Source organism: Phalacrocorax carbo, chromosome 5 (genome assembly GCF_963921805.1).
Source record: "Phalacrocorax carbo chromosome 5, bPhaCar2.1, whole genome shotgun sequence".
Classification (NCBI taxonomy): Eukaryota; Metazoa; Chordata; class Aves; order Suliformes; family Phalacrocoracidae; genus Phalacrocorax; species Phalacrocorax carbo.
In genome coordinates, this window is record NC_087517.1 from 7,896,200 (window position 1) to 7,911,797 (window position 15,598).

General features: G+C 42.1%; 1 protein-coding gene across 1 annotated transcript in view; it reads right to left on the bottom strand.

Moving 5' to 3' along the window:
- Nucleotides 1–14,831, bottom strand: part of UBXN4 (UBX domain protein 4) — a 17,605-nt gene extending 2,774 nt beyond the window's left edge. Inside the window, exons 1-10 of the mRNA XM_064451044.1 lie at nt 14,681–14,831; nt 7,462–7,564; nt 6,566–6,594; nt 5,609–5,727; nt 4,856–5,024; nt 4,307–4,409; nt 2,683–2,737; nt 2,370–2,534; nt 1,477–1,604; nt 362–464 (exon numbers count right to left, since the gene is read on the bottom strand). Coding sequence (XP_064307114.1) covers nt 362–464; nt 1,477–1,604; nt 2,370–2,534; nt 2,683–2,737; nt 4,307–4,409; nt 4,856–5,024; nt 5,609–5,727; nt 6,566–6,594; nt 7,462–7,564; nt 14,681–14,762 — 1,056 coding nt within the window. The 5' untranslated portion in view covers nt 14,763–14,831. The remainder of the gene's footprint in view (nt 1–361; nt 465–1,476; nt 1,605–2,369; nt 2,535–2,682; nt 2,738–4,306; nt 4,410–4,855; nt 5,025–5,608; nt 5,728–6,565; nt 6,595–7,461; nt 7,565–14,680) is intronic.
- Between the last annotated feature and the right edge of the window lie 767 nt (nt 14,832–15,598).

The following is a 15,598-nucleotide window of genomic DNA, read 5'->3' on the forward strand; positions in this document are numbered from 1 at the left end:
TTTCGGAGTAATGGTGTTTGTCTTCCTAAGTCACCAGTAAGCGTGATGGAGCCCTGCTTTCCTGGAGGTGGCTGAACACCCACCTGCCCATGGGAAGTAGCGAATAAATTCCTTGTTTTGCTTTGCTTCCCCGCGCAGCTTTTGCTTTACCTGTTAAACTGCCTTTATCTCAAACCATGAGTTGACTCACTTTTACTTTTCCCATTCTCTCCCCTGTCCCACCAGGGGGGAGTGAGCGAGTGGCTGCGTGGTGCTGGGTTGCTGACTGGGGCTAAACAGCAACACACCACAATCAACAACTGGTTGATGCTACACCAAGCTGTAACCAGCATGTAGCTGAGAAAACAGAACACCAATTTACCTGTGCAGCAAACTGCCTCGCTTCTTCCAGTCGTGCTTCAGACGGGAACTGGTTAGTAAAGGAAGATCCATCTGGAAGGCGGAACTGAATCCTGGCTATTGCACTGCAGGGCATGTATCGGGGTCAGTCAGCACATGAACAGTCACAAACAGTCAGCAGCATTGAAACGTGGAAGAGAGGGGCACTCATCCTACTTATGGCAGTGCAGATGGGTTATAAGTTTGGATCCACCATTGATAACCCTCTACTTAGATACCATAATGCATTGCCTCTGATTTTTACCAGAGTCCAAGACTCATCACCATTCAAACAAGATATTTACATTGATCATGCAAAAGATTAATAAGTGAATGAAATATAAACCACGTTACTTTTGTGTAGCCTGTATTACTACTGTTCTTTTTTCAAGAAGTTGTACTATGAGGGCATAGACGTTTAAGCAAGCTTGGCCAGTAATTGTATATTTGATTAGCTATGGCCCAGTATTACCATTTGGGTTTCAACACCAACACAGGCTGTTAGCCCTGTGCTCGCCCTCTGTTCAAGGGCAGCACTAGACTCACGGTGACTCCACAACTCCACATAAGGTCTCTACAGTCAGAATATTTCTGAGAATAGTAGCATTGGGCAAAGAAGGAGGCAGCTCTGACCCGGACAGCTGATGAGCCCAATCAAGCCTTGCTGAATCCAAGCCAGCTGTGCACGCAGCTGGGTCTGCACCATGCTCCCCAGCACAGTACTGACATTATCTGGTCATTCTGTCCAGTATTTATCACATTCTCACCTCATCTAGCTCCCCTCCTAGCCCCATTATATATGGTATTTAAATCAAAAGTCAGACAGAAAAAGCTCTTATCTAACTAAAATAACACACAAGGGAAGGTGGTTCTTGTTTCATAATCAGGACTGTCGGATGAAAGTTATCAGAAAACATAATTCATGTAAATAGCTATGAATAAGTAATATAAAAGAAAGCCAACTTTTTATGTCACTCTTTAAACAGTTCAACATGGCATCAATTAATAGATTAGGATGTATATTAAATATTTTAAGTTTTTGTAAAGTTTTTTTACCTCTCCACAAAAATATACATGTCTGTCTCTACAGGAACTCACCTTCGCTCCTTTTGAGATGCTTCTTTCCTGGCCTCTATTTCAGCCTGTTTAGCCTGAAGAGCTGCAGCTTTTGCAGCTTCTGCTTCTTCCTTGGATTTTGCAAAGCGAGCTGCTCTCTCAGCACGATCCTGTGAAAGGACCAAGCAGAAACCTTAATTTTGACTGTAAATTGTAGCTTAATAATCACTAAAACAGAGAGCTACGATCTGTACTGAATATCCAACTAAGGAAGAAGACAGTAGTGCTGCAAAGAATTATTCGCTGCCAAACTGCACAACTTCATGTCATCAGCCAAGATGACACACTTTTCCATGAGTCACTTCATGCAAATAGTTGTTAATAGACCATCTCCCCATGCAAGTTTGACATTCCAGTGAAAATAATAGGAAAAACTTTATGACAAGTCACCCAATTACAGTTCTAAGTGCTCTAGACCAAAGTCTAATAATGAGGAGGGATTTCAGTTGTTACAGGTTGATACCCACATACGTACGCACATATACACAAACTTAGAAAATAACCCTCAGTGTTCTCCCGCATGTTCCACAATTAAATATCCCCTTGCTTCTGTTCCAGAACCATGCTTAAATTGCAATTATTTTTATGTTTAAATGTTAATTCTCCACTGACTCAAGCAATATGGCAGACAAGTTGGTGCATTTGTTCAGATAGAACAGATCATCATGAATATGAAAGCAGAAGCTTCATTTTACACCCAGGAAATGCTACATAAACCTCAAACGCATCAGTTATTACAAGGCCCCAGGATTCCCAACAGAAAAACGGACAACCTTCCAAAGTTTCACCGAATAAGAAATTTTATCCTTTTAGTATACCAGTGGCCCTTGTAGGACAGGAAAGCCACAAGCTATCTTCCAAAATGAAAAATTTACCATCGCAATCTGTTGTCTTATGCGCTCTCTAGCAGCCCTCTCTTCTGCCTTTTCTCTGTTCCTTTCCTCTAACATACGTTTTGTCAATTCTTCTTCCTGTCGCCTTTTGTACTCCAACATTTCTTTACCGGTTTTTCTCCGTTCAATTTCTTTCTTAATTTCTTTCTGAATAAACAACAGACAAAAATTGGACCACAAAATTGCCTCGGACAAGAGTAAGACAAGATTGAGGTACATTTGTTTAAAAAGAAGTTAAGCATTTATTCAAATACAGGTATAAAATATGGCAAGTGGTTATACATTTTTGTGTTACCTGTTCTTCTTCTTTCCTTTTCTCTTCTCGTCTTTCTTCAAGCTTTTTTGTTATTCTAAATTTAATGAAGTGAAAAGTTTTAAAATTGCAGTATCTGTTATTAACATTTTAAAATTTTTATGAAGCACTTGCAACCACTAACAGAAGAACAGAACACATGAAAATGAACACAAACTAACACAGTGCTAATACCTAGTAGTGTAACAGTAATGACTCATTCACATGCGGGGGTACTATCCATAAAAAGACAAGGTGGCAATTCACCACCTAGTTTCCAACTTTTAATGGAGTTCTAACATATTCCTTCTGTCCTTTCCCACTCAGTAAATGAAGACTCTTACATCTTCTTACCGTTGAACCAACTTGTAAGACATACAATAAGCACATACTATTCATGATCTGTGGTAACAGAAACACTAAATCTCAATCTCTTCTTAGCTACTTAAGCCATCTGGTTTCTTCTGCACATCACTTCCTAAAATAGAAAGCAAACGATATATAGCACTGACAGAGATGCACATGCATCTGTCTCATCTCTCCAGAAAGGTGCCTTAAATAAGGATTGACTTAAGAAAAGTAGTCATTTACAACATTTTACGTCTGAGGAAAGGGCAGGCATGAGCAAATAACACGAGAAGTCAGATAATCAGAAAAATTTTGTTTGTACAGTAGCTGTTTTGCTGTTTTAAAAAGAAAAGTAATTACCACAGAGCTTCCCCCTGAAAGAAATGCTGTAGATATATGCAAATATAGCATAATTTAAGAGTAATGCACTTTTTAGAAGGGAACTTCGGTATTTATATTAAAATATTGATTATATTTTCTTATCAGTGGTAAATATACTTATTGTCCAACAACTTTGGAAGAAAACTGAAAGTAAGCATTGAAAAAGTTTTAAAATATATTTTAGCAGTACAAATAATCTTACTTGCTAAGTATGTGTTACTGGTTTTAGATAGGATATTACAAATAGTATCAGTCTTACAGATGGCTAAAAAACAAGTTTATACACAAAATCTTGTATTTAAAAGCAATCAATTTAATGAAGGAATCATGTATTGAGGCAGATATTTCTGGTCACCATACTTTGAAATACTAGGACTAGCATTGCTCATCAGACCTCATTACTGTTCAACTGAGAAGAGTCGTCTCAGAATAGGATTCCTCTGACTTTTTTAATATGCCTAGACTACAAACAGTCATCAAATAGACAAGAAATAAGATGGCATCTCTGTACAAAATCTAGGTTAGCACTTTATTAGCCCAATTTCAAGTGCTTTCAGTTCAATGTTTTAACTCCTTCAAAATTTTTTCAGCAAACATTGTCTGTATTCAAGTTATATTAAAGTAAGAAGAACATCTTCAGCTTCCCAGATTACCCTTTGCTTTCAGGGTACGTGAGAAGTGAGATTAATATAAAAGCTGGTTTTGCATCAGCCCCAGAATAGTCACAAACCCCTCAACAAAAATGAGGCTACATAAACATTTGTCAAATAACAGAATAAGCACCAAGAATCCTGTAATTAAGCCTGTTAACGAACAAACAAAAAAAACCAAACAAACAACAAACCACCTCCTGAGAAACAAATACAACACATTAGAAAGTCTGCAAAAGACAACTTACCTTTGTACTTTGAGTGTAAGATCATTCACAGGCTGAGCATCACTCACTTGCTCATCCAAAGAATTAGTTGCTTCCTGGCTTGCTTGACCAGAATTTGCTCCATCTTCAAGTGATTTAGAAGATTACAAGAAAGTAATGCGTAAGAGAAAAATAACAGGTATATTTCTTATTAAAAGAATTATGCTCATCATTAGCCATAATTTGCAGCAACCAGGTTATCTCAAGGAGATGTGAGGTTCTATTACTTAGACTCCCCTCCCCACAACAGTTTGGTTTCAGGTTAGTAACCCAAAGAAAATTCTTTAATTGAATCCTATTTCAAGACACCATACACAATTTTTATTATAAACCATAGACCTCTCATTAAAACTGAGCAGAATGACAAGTTATTCTTCTCTTTAAGCTTGCAAGAAGCATTATGGGATACCCAAGTTCTTCCTCTACAAGTCCGCTCAATATATTGCCTTTTATATCCCACCATATAACAACTTAAGAAAAGGAAAATTATTTCAAAAGCAAATTAGCTAGCATTTGTGTAAAAATACTAACCATTACCAGCAGAAGGTCTTATTGCCTCAGTCATAACAGACTCAGGAGGATCACAATGCTCTGCTGCTCTGGATTGTGTATTTTCTGGAGCACTGTCAGATTGAGAGGAGGCACAGGGAGCAGATGACTGACTGGCGTTTTCCAAAGGCTGCCCTTTTACCGTGTGCATCTAAGAAATTGTGGAAAAACTCTGAGACTATAAAACTTCAAATATTTTCCACAGGTTCAAAGGTCAAGACTCAACTATTTTTTGTGAATCAGTCCTATTTAAAATGTGAACCCAAAATTACCACATGTTGAGTATGATGCAATAATACATTTAATATTTTTTCCTAATTTTAGTCTTACACTTGAAATCAAAGGGATAAAATTATCTACATTTATATAATGCTCCATGGCATAATTTTATAAATCCGTATTACAAAACAGTATCGCAAAACCATGTATGAACTGAAAGAGCAATCTGTATGTCATTCCATTTTAGAGTTCTTGACATATTTCTTCAATACTGTCAGTGTTACACAGATCTAAAACAAGCTGTGAAACAAAAATAACGTCACGCTTCTGCATAGCGCTTTCCAACCTGTTCCGTTTGTGTACTGAATGGAAGTTTGCAGATTTTTTTGTTGAAGGATATAGAATCAATAATTCTTACTTCCCCAAGGCATGTGCTAAGGGTCAGGGACATCTCCTGCCAAGCATGTGAGCACACCCAGCTCCATCTGAAAGATCCAGTCTGTTAGCAAGCATTACCTGTTTAACTTTATTGATTCTGTTAACAAGCTCTTCAACAGAAACGCTGCCAGCAATTACTTCCAAAGGGATTCCATTGTCTCCTATAAAAAAACTGGATGGAACGCACACTACAGGATCTGCACAGCAACAGTTAAGGGCAAAAAACTACAAAAGCTTACAAAGTAACTTTAAAAGGAAGAGCATAAGTCCTTCCTAGAGAACCTTCTAGCCCAATATTCTCTCTCCACCTTGTTGCTAGTAGTCAGTGCCAAGGGAAAAAGAAAAAAGATGCTAATAAAAATGCTGGAAAATATTACATAAAACTGATTAGTACTTCTTTTCTTTGAAATGGTTTAAGCCATTATTCTTCTCCAACACACACATCCGACAATCAATTATGCTTTGAAAGATTTTGTTTTAGCATGAGACGACATCTTATATAGACAATAATGAATTCTTTGCAGCATTAAGAAAATCCAAGTTAAGATATGAATTCCCTTTCTCAGCATCATACAGAATTCCTGAGCTACATGCAGTGACCTACTTAAGGCAGGCAGATGTTTACCTAACTTCATACCTGTGATGCTGACAGAACCCAGTCCACTACTTTTTCTTCCTACTCTGTAACTCTGAACTTCAGCTAATAAATTTCAAGCATTGCTTGTTTGTTTTCTAACACTGATTAGTAATACCAATGGGTTATTTTGTTTACATAAAGCTTTGGATAACTTATTTGAAGAATTACACAGGATTAACACTAAAAAACCCCAACTTGTTCACTTTCTCTAAGAACTGACAGTAAATTGAATATATAGATGATATCTTTTAACTACAAAGTTTATTGCATATTTTTGTGCTATAATAAGTATTTTTAATAACGTGACTTGTAAATATTTATCTTAATAAGAGTATTAACTTGTAAAGAGCAATTATCTGTAATCATAATGTAGCATCTAAACTGATCTCAAAGGATACAAATTTGAGAAAACTGCAGGCATGCTTCACTGTTCAAAAGAAAAGATTCATTTAGGAGGAGCAATCACTTCGCAACACTTCAGATTAAGTCTTTCATCATAAAAATAACTGTCCTACTACCACACACAAAACTATTTAAATACTTGAGAGAACACTGAAAGCCAGTTTGCATTGCATCTTCTCATTAACATTTTGCATAAGTGTTGACATGGTTACGATCCCTGTTATCACAGTTGACTACATAAGATTTAGGGAAACAGTGCTAAGAAGCAATTCAGGAAAAAGACATCTCATCTATTGAGTGCAAATAATATAGTAAGCCTAATAAAGTGTCTGTAGAGCATTTCAAAATAACACCACTTTGGGAAATGTCAGTGTACTTTCTGCACATGGACTGGAACACTTAAACATAACAAAAATAGCCGAGTAATTTACTCAGGACCTTCAATGCTTCCCTATTTTATGTGTTACAATAGAGACAAATACACTTTCTCTGGGGCTTTACAGATTTTTATCTTTTGCAATTCATGGGAGTTTTAAAATTCATTATGTAACTTGGCAAATCAGAAGCTGCCTCAAGAGTATTTGCATTTTGATTCGAGATTTTTTACATAACTTTTGTGTCTCTTCCTGTTGAAAATGGACAACCTCAAGCATTTTTTTACTAGTACTGAAATACAGTCCAAAATAGGCAATGACTATTCTGCAGAGCACAACAGTAAATTTGGAAATCTGGAATTTTCTCAGGCTGTAGTGGCTTCAGGAATACTGGATTCACTTATGCTCTGGAACCTGTATTTAGACTACCTCCAAATCAAGGCGAGGACTTCAAAAGCCTCTTACTCTCATCATCAATCTAAGATCATATAAAAGACAGAATTAGAATATGATCAGACCTTTTAGTGTTGATTTTAATAGCAACAAAGCCATCTGAAGCAGCTTCAGTCACCTTCTCATCTTCCCACCGTTCAGCCATCTCTGTAGATTGCTCATCCTCACCTGCAAGATACAGCACATGTATGAAGCTAAACCCACCACAAATTACTGCTTCTGGTCTGATTTTAGCTTTGATTCAAATCACCTTTGACAGACACTCTTGTGATTATTTTCAAGTCAGATTTGGTTTTTTTGTGTGGCTTTTTAAAATTATTATTATTCTGGAGACAATTCACTCCCGCTGATTCGCCTTGCTAACATGCCGAAAACCTAATGTACCAAAAATCCTTCCAAGCCAGCAAGGATGTAGCTTTCACAGTCATTCAACTACACAGTGAGCTGATCCCAGGGAGCAGAAGACTCTGGACCACCCAGATGGAACATAGAGGAACTGGAGGTGATGGCGAGTCTGAAGATCGGCTTGTTTGCATCATCTAATTGCACAATCACCAAAGGGCCTCATTTTCATGTTACAGGGAGTATACTCTCACAATATGAAAGTGGACCCCACAGCACAGTCAGAACAAACCACCGCTTCTCCCTAACATGAAGCTTGACCTGCTAATATGCCAAAACTATCCACTGCTTACCCCTCATTAGAAATTTAGTTACATATTAGTACACCAGCTGCTAATAGGTAAAACTATATTTTTCACTCCTTGTAAATACATAATTCAGCAGAGAAGGTTTCACAGTTTGATGGTGTTAAAAAACACACAAACCAAGAAACATTTATTTGCAGGATTATTTGTAACTTAGCTTTGTATTCTAGTTCCTGCACAAACAGTAACAGTAGGAGAGGGAGGAAAAGGAGTGAGGAGTGCAGAGCAACAAGAATAACAGTAGAAGTACGAGCTACTTAAGGGGAGCTGAAAAGGTGCTCTGGGGCCAGAGATTCAGAAGTGTTATTTTAATCAGATGAAACATGTCAATCATACATGTATCTTCCAAAGCACTGGTTTAGTGAGGATGTGAGTTAATAAATAGATTACAATAAATATTAACCATCTTTCAACAAGTAAACTGGCCTGCAGTCATTTGTTTTTCCTTCAATCTGTGTTACTTCCTAGCACCTTAGAATCAACTGTACTCTTGAAGAATTTGAGTCACAAGCATGGAAGTACAGTAGTCCATTATTCAATGACAACAACAAACCATTTGTTTATTTCATCCCGGTCACCATTTCATACAGTTATTTTTTACTATTTTGAGATCAGTAGTTATATGTGGAGTCTCCTGTTCACGTGAAGCACTGCTGCCTTAAGGCTGTGACTGCCTGGCCACGATGCTTTCCAGAGAGACAGGTATCAAAAACACACCGACTTTGGAAAAGTGTTTTCCAACCATATGTATTGATTTTGCCCTGCAAGTATTGGAGCAAGTAAGAAAGTGTTCATCCCTATTACTATTATTCTACAGAAGCAAGTAAATATTTAGGATATTTTATGTAGGAACCTTTCTTCTTCCTTTAAGTGCATTCCTTCCAACTGTGGTCAACGGATGCAGCTGTCCTGTCAAGAGTGGTTCGGCCTCCTCCCCCAGTTCCAAATGCTCAGAGGCAGACAGCTGCTTCACCACACACTTTTTCAAAAAGGACGTGCTCATCTGATTAGGCTACTAAAAATATCTGAATACTTGCCTAACACTAACTTTTTCCTACAAAAAACCGCTGAAGGAAAAGAATGCTGAAAGACAAAAACAGATCAGAGACTGTTCACAGTACAGTCTGAGAGATGCAACCCATGAATGAAAATGCTGATAACTCATATTTTATAAAGCTCTATGCCATGAAGCACAGTTTAATATTGTGACTACCCACAGAGTAGTTTCTTATTCTCATGCACCTTTGTTTCGATAACCCTTTCTCAATTCGGGGTTAAGGTTAATTTTTTAGTTTTGTAGTAGTAACTGTATCCTGAAATGAAAACTGCCAGGTCACAGGAAAAGCATCAGAGAAGTCAAGAGGTCAAGCTAGAACTTGACATAATTCATAATTCTGCTAAACACTGAGATATCACAACCACCTCAGAATTCTAGTGCCCAAGACACTTAGATTTCTTATGTTTCTCAAACAAAAGCACTGCTTTCTGCTTAGTGGAAAGACCCATACACAATCTGCAGTCACACTTGCTCATCTCTTAATTTGGTCAGGAAAATTTAGATATCTACACACGGAAACCATATCTATCATTTCTCAAGCACTTCAGACAATTGGAAGAGACTTTTTCTGCAATGATTTATTTCCTGTACAAGGAACTTAATTCAAAACCATCACAGGTTGTCGAAGGACTTCAACTCCCCTACTCCTCAGCACACAGTCATCAGGGAAAAGTGTTTTCCTTTCAGAAGAATGAGAATTCAGCTGGGCTTATCTATGTCCAACATCTCGTAACTACTTGGTAAGAGTAAGGATTGCCCATTCTGGAAATGACAGAAAGCCAGGACATTAAGCTGTTCACCTCCTCCTCCCCTTTGCATCAGTTCACATACTTAACTTGAAGAGTGCTTTGATCCAACTTGGATATAAAATGCTAACAAATAGCTTGTTGATTGCAAATCAGTGCTTTGTAAAAACAGTAATCTAAAAATAAAGTTATGAACAAATGAAGAAGTGTTTCTGCAGATGTTATAAAAGAAACACGAGCATTTTAGCTTGAAGTTTTTTCTCTCCTCCCCCCCGTTGTTTTTTCACTTCTGAAAAGCACTTTTTACGAGTGGCCAGGTATTTTCATGATCAGAACATGTCTAACTTTTGGAAAGAACAACCTTAAACACCTCAATCAGAACACAGGAGGATCTGAGGGGGTTTCATATCAAATGAACAATTAACTTTAGATTAATAACTCATAAGGAGAGGAGTTTAACTCTGCAGGCTAGAAAATCATCTACAGAGCAGCTACCAACAAGAAACCACAGACATTCACCAGACCTGTTTCAGTATCAGGAATACTTTTTCCTACTGCAGCAGCAGAACCTACTAGCACTTATTTGATGCCACTAAGTAACTCTCCTGGTCCCCAAACACAACCTTCTTGCTTTGTGTGTACAGAATCCTCTAATCTAACATCTCACCTTAATATTTAAAATCAGTTTTGTAAGGCAGACACGCTTCACCTCATGCTCCCTGGAGAATTTGGAACAGTCCCTTTTATTTCAACTTCCTGTGAATTCAACAGGATCTTTCATACGCTTATACAACTGCATTACCAGAGTATGTCGTGAAGGTTTGAAAGAGTGAACCAAAAATGTTAGGATTGCAGCTGCAGATAAAGAAAAAAACTCGAACAACACGCAATTGCAGTCATGAACACCACCTCGTTATTAAGATATATAGCCACATTATTCCTTGCTTGACTAGGAAATTTTCTAGAATCAGAAAGAATAATCCAGATCTTCATTTTCTAGTGCTTTAGAGAAGTGCAGTGAAGAGGGAGAGGGACAGACAGATGGTAGCAGAAACCAAACAGAGATGGACCTACCAGAACTCAGTTATTTTTGTCAAGGCTGTATCTAATAGCCATCCTCCACAGTGGCCACCCTAAAATTACAGTTAATTTATAATTTTTATTTCTCTAATTTTTTGTTCTTTATTTTTTGTCCCCCATACACATTACTGGATGAAGTGTACAAAACAAAACAGAAACAATGAATGCTTCTGAAAGCATGTTTTTCTGCTCAGAAAGCTGCTTTCAAAGCTTGCCTCCCATGTCGATGGGCAAGTGTTTACTGCAACATCTGAAAGCTACCATCACCACCAACTGTACAGCTTTAAACATGGATCTACCCAAACAAACCCAATCACTTCTCACATAAAAACAGACTATTCTTTCAGCACTTGGCATCCTTCAAACACACCTGTTTCCACTCACGGTAAGAAAGTATGTTCTTGGGCTTCTCAATTTCCTTTCCCAGCAGGTATAGCAGAACTGCTTTGCCATCAGCTCCATCACAGGTCAGGTGCCCTGATCCCACTGTTCCAAGGGTACACCAGAACTCAGCAGAACTCTCCAACCCTTTGATTTTGGAGATATGCCCACCCCAAGCAACACTCCCCCTTTTTCAGGGCCCATAGAAACAAGCAAAACAAAATATATAAAACCCTTACAGCATACTACAGTGTCAAAACAGTGGTGCCCAACAACATGACAAGCGGTGCCCAACGACAGAACAAGGGGCAATGGGCACAAATTGGAACACAGGAAGTTCCAGCTAAACATGAGAAAAAGCTCCTTCCCTGTGTGGGTGCCAGAGCAGTGGCACAGGCTGCCCAGGGAGGCTGTGGGGTCCCTTCCCTGGAGACATTCACACCCCGCCTAGATGCGGTCCTGTGCCCCTGCTCTGGGTGTGCCTGCTCAAGCAGGGGGGTTGGACGAGATGATCTCCAGAGGTCCCTTCCAGCCCCTACCATTCCGTGAAGTCGGTTACATCCCTGCAGTCATAAGTTTATCTCCACTCGGTATATCTACATATTTCTACAACAAACCAGTCAACATTGACATCTAAAACAAATAGCCAGTTTTGCGTACAATTTTAGTTTCATTACAAGTATTGGAAAAAAGTTACAATGCGCACTTCTCAACCCTATACATATACCAAGTTCAAAATACTCATGGGTACTGAATTACCATTTAAAAATCTTTGTGGTGGCTTAACTTTGGCTGGACACCAGGTGTTCACCAAAGCTGTTCCATCACTCCCCAGCTGAATGGGGGAGAAAAAACATGAAAAAAGGCTCATGGATCAAAATAAGGGCGGGGCATCACTCACCAATTACCATCACAGGAAAAACGGGTGCAACTTGGTGAAATTAATTTAATTTATTGACAACCAAGTCAGAGTAGGATCATGAGAAATAAAAAACAAACCTTCTCCCCACCCTGCCCTTCTTCCCAGACTCAACTTCACTCCCAAATTCTCTCCCTTCTCCTCCCGAGCAGCACACAGGGACAGGGAATGGGGGTTGTGGTCAGTTCATCACACCCTGTCTTTGCTGCCCCTTCCTCCTCTGGGGGAGGACTCCTCACACTCTTCCCCTGCCCCAGTGTGGGGCCCCTCCCATGGGAAACAGTTCTCCATGAACCTCTCCAACATGGGTCCTGCCCACAGGGTGCAGTTCTTCATGGCCTGCTCCAGCGTGGGTCCTTTCTACAGAGTGTAGTCCAGGAACAAATCGTGCCACCAAACCTGCTCCAGCACGGGCTCCTCTCTCCACGGGTCCACAAGTCTTGCCAGGAGCCTGCTCCAGTGTGAGCTTCCCATGAGATCACAGCCTCCTTCAGGCATCTGCCTGCTCTGGTGTGGGGTCCTCCACAGGCTGCAGGTGGATATCTGCTCCACTGTTAACTCCCACGGGCTGCAGGGCACAGCCTGCCTCACCATGACCTTCATCACGGGCTGGGGGGGAATCTCTGCTCCAGCGCCTGGAGCACCTCCTCCTCCTCCTTCTCCACTGACCTTGGTGTCTGCAGGGTTGTTCCTTTCACATATGCTCACTCCTCTCTCCAGCTGCAGTTGTGCAGGCTTTTCCTCCCCTGCGTCTTAACTATGTTATGACAGAGCCGCTACCACCATCACTGATGGGCTTGGCCTTGGCCAGTGGAGAGTCCATCTTGGAGCTGGCTGGCGTTGGCTGTCGGACATGGGGGAAGCTTCTGGCATTTTCTCACAGAAGCCACCCCTGTAGCCCCCCTGCTACCAAAAACCTTGCCATGCAAACCTGATAAAGAGCATTTGAAACATTCAAGAAATTTAGTACAGAACTTCTAACCCTGAGTAGGAAGTTGGGGGGGGGTGTGTGTAAGATGAGCCTTTAACCAAGTCACATCACATTATGTTTTACAGGTGAATATGTCAAGGGTTGCAAAACACCCGTATCAGGAAGTTTCCTGTTGTTTACCACCTGACTTTCCATTTAATTTTGTACAACATACTGTGATCGACTCATCATTGACTATGAAGGCAGAGGCCTACCAGGGAGGCACTGCAGGTAAACACACTAAAGTATGTTTATGAAAAAAAAAATTTCTAGTGGTAAAAGGCTTTCACATCATAGCACCCACCTGCCATAATTTGTAAGCTTTAAAACGCTTCCTTAAAGCCTGCATACATTACCCCATCCCTTCCTCCAACACCAACACAGCACGCTGTGTGCTGAGATGATCTTGATTTCTAGCAGTATGTTTACTAGCCAGTAGAAAATGCTGTTCGCTAAGTATACGGAGAGTTGTGTGGACAAAGAAACTTAACTGTGCTTTGCTTTTCTGTTCACATCCCCTTTGGGAGTGAACTTCTTGAAGCTAAGTGAATCCCACTGTTCAACAATTCTCAAGGGAATAGCACTAGTCACACATTAGCGTGGTTGTTTTTTCATGAGGCATCTGAAACACTTAAAGCCACAGGCACTTACGGCAACAGTAAAAACAAAAGAAACAACAAACACACGTACATAAAAACACAAGAAGAAAGTTAAAGAGCCTGTCTAATGTTCTCCTTTCCCCATTCTCATTCTTCCAGACAGGCAACGTACGCAAAGACAACATGAGTTTCTGCAGGTTTCAATTACCATTCAGCAACCGAACAAACACTATGGGTAACTGGAAAGAAAAAGGACGCTGTACACATACAGCTAGGAAAGTTACAACAGGAAGAGCTGAATGCAGGCTTATGCAAGGATATAATGAAGGGAAATGCGAAACATCGAAGCAGCTACTTCCACTGCCTAGAGCAGCGCATAAAGCCACGATATGCCGTACGAAGAGCAAGGCCGGGGGCTGGGCACCCCCACGGCAGGCCGCGCACCGCCGGGCCGGGCAGCAGGGACTCGTCCTGACACAGCACAATTCACTGCACGGCGGGCGGGGGAGGCGGGGAAGCAACAGCTGGCGAAGGCGCTGCGGAGCCTCCGGCAAGCTCCGCCCGGGGGCGAGCGGAGGAGCAGCGGCTGAAAGGGCCGCGGGCCGGCCGGGCCGACTCAGAACGCGGGGGAACAGCTGCGGGCACGGTGCCGCATGGGGCAGCGGGTGGGCCCGGGACCTGCACTCCAATAGGACCGTCGCGCCCGGCCTGAGGAACAAGCACGGCAGCGCGGAGGCCCGCCTCAGCAGCGGCTGCTCCCAACCCAGCGGCGAGGGGGCACCAGGCAGGACCCGGTACCCAGTACCGCCCCACCTCGTCCCGTACCTGACACGAACACGACGAAGACCGAGCTCCGCTGCTTGGCGGCGGCGATAGCGGCCGGGATGGAGCCGCCGAACCACATCATGGCGCCGCCGGCCACGGGCACTGCAAACCGCCGCTAGGCGCATGCGCCGCCGCCGCACCAATGGCAGGGCCCGCGCGTGCGCCCCCGCCCGCGGCCCAACGGCGCCTTCTGATTGGCGGCGGCGCGCGGCGCCCGCCCGCCCCCGGCCACGCGACGGGTGGCGGCAGATTCGCCTCGCCCGGGCGCCATCTTGACGCTGAGGTGGCTGGCGTGTCTGTGCGGTGGCGCTACGCTTCCGAGCTGCGTCCCGGCTGAGGCAGGCTCCGGGCAGCGGCAGGGAGAAAGGGGCCCACGCACCCAGGGTGCACCTCCTGCAGCCCAGGGCCCACGGTGAGGGGCTGTGAGGTGGGATGGCCACAGTTAACCCTTGGCCCAGCATCCACCCTGGGAAGGTCAAGGGTGCAACAGAGGGGACAAATGTTGGAGTTGATAACAGTTTGACAGAAATCCATGCTAAATATGTAAAAAAGTAGAGAGTGTGGCATGCTATGCTTTCTACAGGGCACAAAGTTGGTGAAGTGTTTAGAGGAGAAACCGAACAAGGAGCACCTAAGGTCACTTGGTTCATTCAGCCTGGAGGAGACTGAGGGCAGACCTCGTCGCAGTCTGCAGCTTCCTCACGAGGAGGAGGGGCAGGCGCTGATCTCTTCTCTCTGGTGACCAGCAACAGGACCTGAGGGAATGGCATGAAGATGTGCCATGGGAGTGTTAGGCTGGGTATTAGGAAAAGGTTCTTCCCCCAGAGGGTGGTGGAGCACTGGAACAGGGTCCCCAGGGAGGCAGTCACAGTGTCAAGCCTGGCAATACTTAAGAAGCACTTGGACAAGGCCCTCAGA